At 27.1% G+C, this 12,574-nt stretch overlaps 2 protein-coding genes across 2 annotated transcripts; one reads left to right on the forward strand and one right to left on the reverse strand.

Annotated features, from left to right (window-relative positions):
* The first annotated feature begins 2,010 nt into the window (after positions 1-2,010).
* LOC103579290 (chitin deacetylase 1) lies at positions 2,011-6,920 on the forward strand. The gene is made up of 9 exons (XM_014441863.2): positions 2,011-2,178; positions 2,604-2,723; positions 3,053-3,157; positions 3,285-3,428; positions 3,517-3,699; positions 3,763-3,901; positions 5,274-5,625; positions 5,710-5,880; positions 5,964-6,920. Exons 1-9 carry the CDS (start codon positions 2,124-2,126, stop codon positions 6,237-6,239), a joined length of 1,545 nt encoding a protein of 514 aa, XP_014297349.1. The 5' UTR covers positions 2,011-2,123; the 3' UTR covers positions 6,240-6,920.
* A 3,017-nt stretch (positions 6,921-9,937) lies between these two features.
* Positions 9,938-10,819, reverse strand: LOC103579289 (U6 snRNA-associated Sm-like protein LSm7). The gene is made up of 3 exons (XM_008560649.2): positions 10,710-10,819; positions 10,350-10,527; positions 9,938-10,235 (listed from the first exon to the last, which is right to left on the reverse strand). Exons 1-3 carry the CDS (start codon positions 10,713-10,715, stop codon positions 10,096-10,098), a joined length of 324 nt encoding a protein of 107 aa, XP_008558871.1. The 5' UTR covers positions 10,716-10,819; the 3' UTR covers positions 9,938-10,095.
* Positions 10,820-12,574: the final 1,755 nt, after the last annotated feature.

Here is a 12,574-nt window from a genome sequence, read left to right on the forward strand (position 1 = left end):
GACCTCGGACAACTGTCAGGTAACCATCGATACTATTCTAACATAGGAAAAGTAACTATTTTTTTTCCTCCGGGTACACGGAAAGAAAATCATGATAACTATGAGAATAATTCCTATAATTATGGTAAAAGTTACTGTATCGTATGGTCATTAAATTATGATAAACCATATAGTAATATGGTAGTATATATATTGTACACCAAAATATATTGCAGTCATTGCCGTAAATTTTTCTCCGTGTATACAAACAAAAATTTTAACGTATTTAATTAATCTGAGGTATTGTGATATTAATGATTTAAAAAGATATCTACATTTAGTGGAATTAGTTATATATTAAACTTTACGTGATAATAATAATCAAAAGTGTTCATGCCCTAAATTCAATGATTTGATGATAAAATCATCAACAATATATATTTAAACAACAAAAGTCATTAGATACTGAATGACAAATATTTCAGAACAGCCTATTATCTATACTACTAATATAGCCCCAACTTGAAAAAACGAAAGAGAGATCATCAGACTAGATGATCATCAAAAAATTTTGATCTAAAAACTATTTTTTTTTCTTAATTACCATCTATTTGCCAATAAGTATAGAGAAAAAACATTTTAGCTTGCAGTTTTTTTATTTTAAGAAAGTAATAAAATTTTTCAAAAATAGTTAATAAAAATTATGTTACACATTTATACAATATATTATACATTTTCAAATTATGTACAATAAATAGAAAAAAGTATTTTTTTTTATTTATAATTATAGGAATTTTTTACATGCATCACATAAACTACAACACAAAAGATTCATGAAATTTAATTGAAAGCTAATTGTCATAGAAGGAGAGTATGAAATAAGTATTGATTTTTTTACATACTTGATTTGTGATGTATTCAATTAATTAAAACAGTTACAAATTAAATATACTTCGCTTCATATCATTTTATTATTAAATTCCCTTATAATTGATACAGATTTAAAATATTTTTTAATTATGAATCCTTCAATGGTTTTTAGTTCAATTACACTTGATTTTCATTCTTTTGAAGAATTAACCCTTTGGTTGCTAGCGTAAAACTGACTTTATTTGGATTTCATATATGTTTTGCATACCTCAAACGCGAAAGCACGGAGGGTACTATACGATCGTTTTTTTTTAATCTTTGAAAATAATTAACTAAATCCAACATCACTATTAAAATGTGAAAAAAACTTAATTTAAAAAAAAAAACAGTTTTTATTTTCTATATACTCGTATGTCTGAAATTTCTTTGCTAATGAGAATTCTAGTCTCACTTTGTAACACAGAGTGATTTGTTATAAAACTTCAAAATTCAAAGTAAAAATTAACTTTCGTTTTTTTTCTTTTTTCAGTTTAAGATAAATATTATAATAATTATTATTTATCCTATAATTAGTTTTTAACTTGTGAATTAAATTTACTTTTATTGGGGGAAAGTTTTATGTTATTAGTATAGATATTCGGCTGTTTTTTAATCAAGAATTTTCATATCATATTTAATTCAATTAACGTATATCATTTTACAATATACGATAAATATTATAGTAACTATTTATTACTTTATACTTATTTTTAATAAAAACTACAGGGCAAATTAATATTTTTTATTAAATTATTTACACGTTTTGTTAAGTTTAAAAATAAACGTATTATTAAAAAAATATTATATTTTTATTGACAAAAATTATAATAAAGAATAATTACAATGAATCTATTTGTTAAATGTTTGATAATGATATCCATGATCCCAAATGACTCGCATTAATATTAATAACAATATAAAATTTAAAAATCAGTAATTCTAAGTCATCAGCCTGGTATAAATCAATGAAGCCTCAAACATGTAATGTCGATGCTGATCTAAATTTCTCCAATAGGCTACAAGTGAAATTAGCCAGTGGCTGGAAAATACCCTACTCAGTGTATATTGTATTTGAGTAATATAATAATAGCTGCTGAGAACGAAAGAAGCCGAACAGAAACAGACTCGTATAAGCATACCTATAAGGTATACTGTTTGGTGGGAGGAAGAATCAGTTTGAAAGTGTGAGCCGCGAGAGACGAACACAATCTCTTTGACGTACTTTTTTATCCATCATGAGATCTTGGATATGTGACTCTGTATTTATAATCTTATCGATCATCATAACGGGTAAGACTACTCAATATATATAAATATACACCAGTCGATTAGTGTACATATATATTTATAAAATTATATCAATTTTATTGTCATCAATTTATCTACAATATAATAAATTTATCATAAGGGAAAGGTCCAGCAGAACCGGAAGTTTCACTTCCTTTCTTATACGCAAGTGAAAATAAATTCCATGTGCAAAACGTTTCTCTCACAATCACAATTTTTGTTCCTGTTTTATTTTATATTACTATAGATTATATATTTTTTATATTTTTTTATGCATAAACTTTATAAACAGTTACGAGTTTTAAGTAAAAGTATTTTCTCGCGTGTTTTATTTTTAAGTGGACAAATAATTCAAAGCAATATATTTAAATATAATCAATTGATCACTTTCTCTATTTATTATTTATAATTATTATTTTTTTTAATAGCACTCGGGTCATCCATCGATGTGCCGTGTATTGAGGACAGTAAATTTTATAGAAATCCAAATACATTAGCTCACAATGTATGGTCACCAAATGAATGTGCCAAATATTATTTATGTTTAGGTAAATATATGTTTAATTGTATCTAATGTTCATTTTTTATTTATTGCGAAACTAAAACTTTATTTGTTATAAAATTTTACTTTTCTTTTGGTGTCATTATAATTTAAGCGTAGGAAATTTCTCACGATTGTTTGTCAAAAGACTTTCTCGTATATAAATACATACATACATACATACATACATACATACATACATACATACATACATACATACATACATACATACATACATACATACATACATACATACATACATACATACATACATACATACATACATATACGCATGTATATTATTCAATACTAAAAAATACGCAATCAAATTTACAGACAATGAAGTATTTGAGTTTAAATGCTCAGAGGGTCTTCTATTCGATGTTACGAGACAGATATGCGACTTCAAAGCCAATGTAGACAATTGCGATGTAACGTCAGGTATATAAAAGTATATAATTTAATTTAATTCAACATAAAAGCATTGATAAAGATGATGACATGATTTAAATAATTTAATTAGTCTAATTACCATCAATTATTTTAAAATAAAATTCAAATTTTACAGAACACCAACCACCTAAGCCATTATTAGAAAAAGGAGACTGTAAAGATAACACACTAGCTTGTGGTGACGGTACTTGTCTTCCTAATTCATATTTTTGTGACGGAAGTGTTGATTGCACCGATGATTCCGATGAAGGCTGGTGTGGTAAATTTTTTTCCAATAGCCCGAATTTAATTTATTGAATATTAATTATTTAAAAATAATAAATGACAGGATATGAATTTACTTTTAGATGGGAGCCCGGATAAAAATTCCGCGACAAATTGCAATCCACAAAAATGTTATTTACCAGATTGTTGGTGTTCTCAAGACGGTAAACGGATACCGAATAATTTAACACATACTGAAGTGCCACAAATGATAATGATAACGTTTAATGACGCTGTTAATGCAGAAAATTTTGATTTTTATAGTAGTAAGTTTTATTTATATAATTATTGTGATTTTATAAATATTTTATTTGGTTGATTGATTATAGAGTTTTTCAATGACAAGCGAAAAAATCCAAATGGGTGTCCTATAAGAGGAACGTTTTATGTAAGCCATCAATACACTAATTACAGAGATGTCCAGTATCTTTGGAATGAAGGCCATGAAATTGCTGCTCATTCAGTAACGTAAGTTTATTTTAATTTTTATTAATTAAAAATATAATATTTTTAAATAAAATTTATTAAAGATAAAAGACGTTTTATAAATTGAAAATAAAGAGTTAAACAAATTAAAGATTAAGCATCGTGCCTTTTGTCGACCGAAAATTCATATTAGATTTTGTCCAAGTAATATTTTAAGATCAGACAGAAATCTGACACATTATTTGAATTTTTAAAATCTGCGAATGAATTCAACTAAATATATTCAGACGTAAAGATATCAATCATCAGTTATAACTGCTTAATGTAATAAGAGGTGTAACGTGCTTTTGTGTCAATAATCCGCTGAAGCATACATATATATACAGCGAAGCATTCAATTGTTCTTCATTCGTCTGATTAAAAGGGATAAGTGAATAATAAAATAAAGATTCAAGTACTCATTGTTGAGCTTTTGAATTCCCTAACTATTCATGCCAAGATTGGGTTATTGCTCGGAGTATGCAATTACCATGTTTTCGACTTGATCTGTAATGGAGAATTTACAGCAGAAATACCAAGATTTAAGTTTATGGTAAATAAATATATGCTCAGAGCAGCTTAAAGCAGCAAGCCAAACTTGCAATTAAAGTAAACCTGGGCCAAAAATAAACGAAATACGAAAAAAATAAAAACTAATATACTTTTTGTTTTATTTATTACTTTTTTTTTTTTGTTTAAAAATGACTCGTTCGCATTTGCTTCATGAAAACGAGTCATTAATAAAAAAAAAATTATTTAAACTGTAATGATTTTAAATAATTATATTCTAAGCCAGTTTGATCAATTTAAAAAAAAATAATTCAAGTGAGTGATGAATAACTAAATCGATATAGTTGGGTAAAAAGATATCGATATTTCAGCTAGGACTTTTACGACCGTCTAATTTCAAAACCTAGTTAATTCTTACTTTGTTTTAAATTAATCTTATAAAAAAAAATAAATAAATAATTAATAATCATGTCAATAAAAGAAATTTTAATATAAAAAAATTATGAAAAACGGGCCAGTCCTGAAACTTCCCGTTGTTTTCGAGTTCCGTGAGCCGTTATTTTATCCTCGAGTCAAATGTTAAAAAACCAGGTTTAAAATACCGGAACAGAGGTGGTTTTAGCGATTCCGTCTGAGTAAGCTTATTATAGCCCACCTTTATTATTCTACTAGAATGGTGATACTAGTTATAATATAAAGGACTGATTTAATTATTAAACATATATTTAAATTATTTTATCCAAACTGATCCGACTAGTTTTAAAATATAATCATTTTTTACAATCATTATCTATTTATCTACCATTTTATAATTTTCAAATAATAACAATTGGTATAAATACTTTTTATTTTTAAATTTAAATAGACATCGAGGACCGGAAGAATGGTGGTCACTGAACGCTACAATAGAAGACTGGTTCGACGAAATGGTTGGAGTTGCAAATATTATAAATAAATACGCCGGAGTAAGAATCGAAGATATCAAAGGACTAAGAGCGCCCTTTTTGCGTGTCGGTTGGAATCGACAATTTTTAATGATGTCAGAATTTGGTTTTGTTTATGACGCATCTATCGTTGCACCTTTTTCGGATCCACCTTTATGGCCATACACGCTAGACTATAAGATACCTCATCAATGCGCGAGTACGGGTCAAATGTGCCCAACTAGAACATATCCCGGGTTATGGGAACTGCCATTAAATCAACTTCTCTCTGGAGTACGTAAATAATTTTAGTTCGTTTGTCATTCATCAATGTTATGCTTTGTTTTTTAATTGATGGTTTTAATTTCTTTCCTGCAGGAATATACCTGCAGTATGATAGACGATTGCCCTATAAGTTTGTCAGGGGAAGAAATTTACAAAATGTTAATGCTGAATTTTAAAAGACACTACTTGAGTAATCGGGCACCCATTGGCTTACATTTAAATCCGATGTGGTTCCGTAATCCTACAAGCAACTACGCTTTCAGCGTAAGTGTAACTAAATATCAATTTTTTAATAAAAAAGTTTTAAAAATTACTATTAAATTATTTATTACTATGGCTATTTTCAGAAATTTGTGGATGATTTGCTGCAATTACCGGACGTCTACTTTGTAACAGGTAATCAAGTTATTGAGTGGATGAAAAAGCCTACGCCAGTTGTTGATTTAATGGAATTTGAACCATGGCAATGTAATAAACGATTTAAACCCCATGAAATAGCATGCGAGTTTCCAAGTTCTTGTAAATTACCTAGTCGTGTTTTAAAGTCCTACAGATACTTGAATACGTGTTTCGATTGCCCAAAACAATATCCTTGGTTAAGAAATGAATTTGGAACTGAATGAGCTGTATAGACTCCTATAAATTATTGATTTATTTAAAATCTTTTGTTTGAGTTATTTTTTAATTTAAAATTATGCTTTCATGTTTGTATGTACAGTCCAGTTTCAGTATGAAACTAAGTCGGGACTGGAGGCAAAAAAATTTTGAAAATTTTGATTCCTCCACTACCGCGCTTGACGTGTTTGGAGCTTGGACCTCGTTATACGACTAACATCGATGTTGTTGTTGTTTGAAATAAGAAATTAATATCTTTTCGTAAAATTGTGTAAATAAGAAAAAAAATTAATTTACACTACATAAATAAAATACAAATTTGCTACTTAATTTTTTGCGACTGACGATATAAAATAATTGGGTCGTAAAATTTGAATAGAGCGATTGACGGAAGTGTACGGGACAATATTTAACGAATCACGAAAAAAAGTCTTATAACGAGGTCATATTGAACATTGAATAAAACTGACTCGTTGATAATAGAGGGAAAAAATAATTAAATATACGTCAGTTTTTTTTTTAATTGTTTGTTGTGAATTGTATATATGTGTGTTCAGAATTGTATTATTTATTGTAATTGTTGTTACAACTATTTGTAAAAAACTACGAAATTGGCATTCCATTTTTATTGTTAAATTTTTTTATTTTAATACAAGACTGCAAGTTATATTTAAATTTTGTGCAAATAAAAAATAATTGTACTTTACAACGATTATAAATAAATAATTTGTAGACTCTGATGAATTAGGTATACGTATATATAATTTTTTTAAAATTTAATTATAAAAGTGAGCTTAAATTCATATCAATTACGAGCAGTCACATATTTCATTGTTTGTTTTTTATTTCGCTTATCATTCTTTTTTCGATTTCACTCCTCTGCGTCTCTTTTATCTCGAATTTTTAACTACGCCTTTTTCCATTTTTAAATCAAGACAATAGCTACTTTTTTATTAAATCGTATAATGGAAGTTTTTTGGTTGTCGACTGAATTTGTTATCAATTTTTTATCACCGTATCTATAAATATGTTGAGCTAAATTTTCACTTCGAAATTATTGATCTATTATTTACAAATAAAACGAAGTACATTTTCCACATTTCTGTAATTTTAACAACTGCTTACGCAATAAGTTTAGCGTACATGAAAAATACGAGTTTGGTTAGCTTTTAATTTTATATAAATATTTTCCCGAATAAATTTTATTATCTATATTAATAAAAAATTTTGATATAAATTTGTATGCTCATGAAGTGTTGAATAAAAAAAATGTTGTTAAATAAAAACTTTATTGTATACCTTTTGTTTAATATATATATATATATATATATATATATATATATATATATATACATATATATATATATATATATATATATATAAATTAAATCAGTACATATTACTTTTCCCATTTCTTCTCAATTTCCATACAGGCGAATTTCGTTAACTTGGAACTTCCGCTGATTCTCGACCCTCATTACCATCGACCCTGTCTCCCGTCTGATGCTATACATTTTTATGTGTCTGTGTATATTTGTATTTATATGTCATCACTCATATATTAGGTGTAAGCGCGCATGTATGAGGTTTGATTTTAAAAGGAGAAGGTATATTCGATAAGTCGGAATTGCCAGAATATTTTCACTACTCTGTACACTGTCCGACTTAGTGGAGTCCGGCTGTAAATATATAAACTATTAAACACACATTCATTAACTAAACAATATTAACACTTAAAAATTTAATTATTTCAAATAGTTGATACTTTACAATAAAAAAGACGCAGGCTTTTGAAATATACTGTAGAGTTAGTAATAACAAAATAATATAATTACTTAGTAAAGAATTCCTTGCAGTATTCGTATATTTTATAAATAAAAATTCATAACGAAATTTGAATTGATTATTTTTAAAATAAATACACAATAACATCTTCACTGTTTGAAAGATCATCTTCACTCAAAATTCGAATAGCTGCTTGATCAACCTTTAATTTTTTATTTGACTGACTTTCTTTTTCATTTCCTAGTTTTTCAAATTTTCTTTTAAGCTCTTGATGGCTCAGTTCGCCTCCAGTTTCACGGTCAGTCTCTTGATGATTTAATTTTATGTCCGATGGCGAATCACGACTGTTGTATTTTATTGAAATAATATTTGAAGTTTGTTCACCTCGATTTTTTTCACTTTGCACGCTTATGTCCATTACTTTTTCAGCAGTCGACATTCAACTTTACTTTTATATGATCAATATTCTATTTATTATTATTAGTAATATTATTGTGTCAGATTGTCTTGTACTTGTTTATGCACGATTATAAATTTAAATATTAATAAATATCGTTTCTAAAAGGACTACTGAGAGAGAGTATTTATCAGCAACAAACAGTAAGGTGATCTTCTAGAGAATATAATCTTAATAAATTTCCAGCTATCCTATAAAGACAATTCCCCCCACGACATTTCTATACGTAAGTGAATACCGACGTCAATAACACACACAATTATCTTATAAATTGGCATCTCAACTAAACTGTGACGTATACTTACAATGTTCATAATTGATTAAAAGATATTATTATTATTATTATTATTATTATTATTATTATAGAATTGTAATGTTTCGAAGATTTTATTACCTCTCAATATAATTCGATGAAAATACGGCGAAAAGAAAGGATTAATCACGATTTTCTATTTGATAAATACTAATTTACGCCGAAAAGCTTTATTTAATGAATCTAAATGTAGCTATACGGAGAAAAGTGAATAGTTGAAGTAATTAAACAGTTGCCGCGCAATTATATATTTAAACGCTTTGATTATAAGCGTTTGTTGGACCCGGCTGAGAAAATCTTATAAAATCCGATTGATTCTCATAAAAATTTTTTCAGGATGAATGAGTTTTATAGAAATAATTTTAAAAGTACCGATTAATTTTTTTTTTTTTTTTTTTTTTTTGGCAGGCAAGTTATAGTTCTGGGCTTTCATAGAAATAGAATTATTGTTAGTACTACTAGAAAAAATAAATAATTTATTTGGATAGTATCTGATTTAAAATATTTAGATCCTTGAAATAAAAATTAAATAAATTTTCAGCAAATGGATTATTTACTTCGGGCAAGGAATCAAATTTCCTGTATGTATATTTAATACTCACTTTTTAAAAGTCAGACTGAAATCACTAACTTTATCTATTTTTTTTTTTTTTTATCAATTTCATATTTTTCTAACGGAAACTCAAAAATTTGACTAAATCAAATAAATGATTACTGACGACTGATTTGATTTGAAACCGCCTATATATATATATATATATATATAGCAAACCTTCGAGCTCCGTTCTTTTTTTTTTATTTTACAGGAAGGGCTAAAAATAGTAATAATGTAATTTTTTCCCATAATCACTTTGTCCAAAAGAAAAAAAAAGTTCGTAAATTAAATCAGCTGATAAAAATAGTAAGATATAAATAAGATAAAATAAAATATTAAAAACCAGCCTTTGACTATTTATTTAAAAATTTTATTAATAAAACTGCTCATTTTTTCAGTTGCGATTTGGAAAACTTTATATCAGCATCAATAAACTTCAACTGATAAAAATTCAGGGAATTCCATTGAAAGCCGGGTTTTAAGAGGAATATTTGGAGCTGTTTATTAAAAATACTCAAATTTATAACATAATCAAGTACATTTTTTAAAAATAAAATACTCAAAAAAAGGTAGGTTTTATTGAACTTCATAAAGACATTTTACAATGACTATTTTAGTTTAATTTATAAAAAAATTTTTAACTTAAATGCTACAATTAATAATAAATCATTTATCGGCGTATTGAAAAAAATAATAATTAAATAAATTACAAGTTTAACTGTCTTGTTGTATAAATGGATTTGGTATAGATTCCATCCCATCAACGGGGCAAATCAATACAACAGAAGTACCTCTGCATACAACTAATCCCAGCATCCTGGTGTCTTGATTAAGTTTATACGGATCATCAGGATCTGGAAAAAAATTAAATTAAATAATTTTTTATCAAGTCCTAGTAAATATATTAATTTCTTGACTGATGTCAATTGACTATTAATTGATAATAACAAAATAAATAGATTGAATACCTCGTAGATACTCGGTAGTATTGTCAAGAACGAGATTCAACAATGGATCATAACCTTTCAAAATTCCAGCGGCTTCTCTGCCACCGGCGAATTTAACTCGTATATTTTTTTCAAGATACTTTGATAAATCCAATATACTTTCTTTTCTCTTTTTCTCTTTGTGGTCTGCATTTTGTTGCTAAAAAAACAATAAACTGTCAAAATAATAATTCTATTTTGAGGTTAACACTTAACAATTTTTACTAATTAAGTTTTCTAAGTCTAGTAAATGTGTAGACAATTGTATTCATTTTTTTAATTAAATAAATAAATAAGTGGATTTTTTAAAAAATAATTTACAGAAGTTAATTGTTTACTTACAGACATATTTAATAAACGTCGGTATTTATTTATTGGAATGTGTGTTCTTGATATTGCTTTTTATGTTTTTATATGCAGTTTGAAATTACAGTAACTGTCACTAGAGACCGCGCAAAATCAACAAACACATCTTAGTATTTAGCGGGAATTTTGAATATTAACGTCTATTAAATTTAATTTAATGATACCCACGTGATATGTTTGACTTAGTAATATCTTATTAAATTATTCAATTCTTAAATACCAAAGTGCAATAATAATAATAATAATAAAATAATAGTAATAATAATTTACAAGCCTAATATCTAATACTAAAAATTTAGAAGGCGATACTAAAAAAAATTTTCTTATTTAAACACACACACACACATATATATATATATATATATATATATATATATATATATAATACGCAACAATAAAAAAATATTTAGCCAGAAAATAAATTATTTTACCGAAGAAATTGTTTTTTTTTTTCGTTAAAGAAAATAATTGTAATTTTTTAAATTTCTTACTTATCAATTACAAACATTTAAATATCTGAAATCATGATTAGGTCAATATAATTATTTACACCGTAAAAAATCAGGAGTGAATGCGGAGTAATCACGGATTTTATTTAAATCTGATGGATTCACTCCGATTTGCGCTCACTCCACAAATTTTTTACAGTGTATAGATCAACCAAAAGAGTAAAGTATAATTAAATATTAATTTCAATTACGAAGGAAGATAGAATACATATGAAAAGAGATAGTAATAAATATACATATATATATAAGCCTCAGCAAAATATAACTGTCCATATGAAAGGCTCTCGCGATAGGAATTTACCCTGGGGCTTTACACGCGTATATTCATCGTTGCAGACTATCTGGCACCTGTATATGTTAAATATGACTTACCAACCCAAGGTACAAGTATACGTATATATTTATATATATATTATATAAATTTAAACTAGAAGGTCGTCATATTTCTTTCTATTTATTATCTGATCGATTAAAGTAAAAGACCTAGTACCCGATCAGGGAACTAGTATTCGGTCACTCCATGTATTTGTATATCTATATTTCGTAAAATTTTGTAAATATAGATATACAAATACATGGGTGATCGGGTACTAGTTCCCTGATCGGGTACTAGGTCTCTTACCTTATGTCTAATATCATTAAAAATATTAAAAGAATTTTCTCTATCTTCTTCATCCATTTTATAGTATAGATGTAGTCTCAAATTGTTTACACGGAATTTGCCTCTGGGCTATCAATACCATTCAAAGATTCCCCACGTCTTCAATGTTATACAGCCTTACGATTTTTAAATAAATTTAACTTAACTGTTACATCCACATTTTCTCTAAATTGTTTACGTTTTACGATTATTTCAATTCCATTGGTTGTTCTCCATCACATATAATCGGTTAAACCGGTGTTACATGTAGTTGTCACGTGCGCACAACTCAATAAAGGCTAAATACTCTGAGGTGTAAACACATTCTGTTTATTTTTAATCATGTTTATTTTACCAACGTTTGATGTAATATCTTTAAAATAATTATTCGCAATATTTTTGTGCTAAGACCAAATAAATCTACAGCACATTAGGTACCAATCGTACTTAATACGTTTTTAAGACATATAAAAAAAAAGTAAAATCTCTATTTTTGTCGCCATCGCAATGACCGTCGTCCACAACTTTGATTCATTCAAATCGTATTAGATTTTAAAGATTCGTACCGCCTACTTCTTCATCAGAGGCGGGTCCTATCTCTATGACTCAGTGACGTATAAAAAAAATTTTTAGTTACACTGCTACTCATCCATGGACCACTCGGATGTCTTCTAACATAAGAAAACTGGACA

This window comes from Microplitis demolitor, chromosome 3, assembly GCF_026212275.2.
Source record: "Microplitis demolitor isolate Queensland-Clemson2020A chromosome 3, iyMicDemo2.1a, whole genome shotgun sequence".
In the NCBI taxonomy this organism is placed as follows: Eukaryota; Metazoa; Arthropoda; class Insecta; order Hymenoptera; family Braconidae; genus Microplitis; species Microplitis demolitor.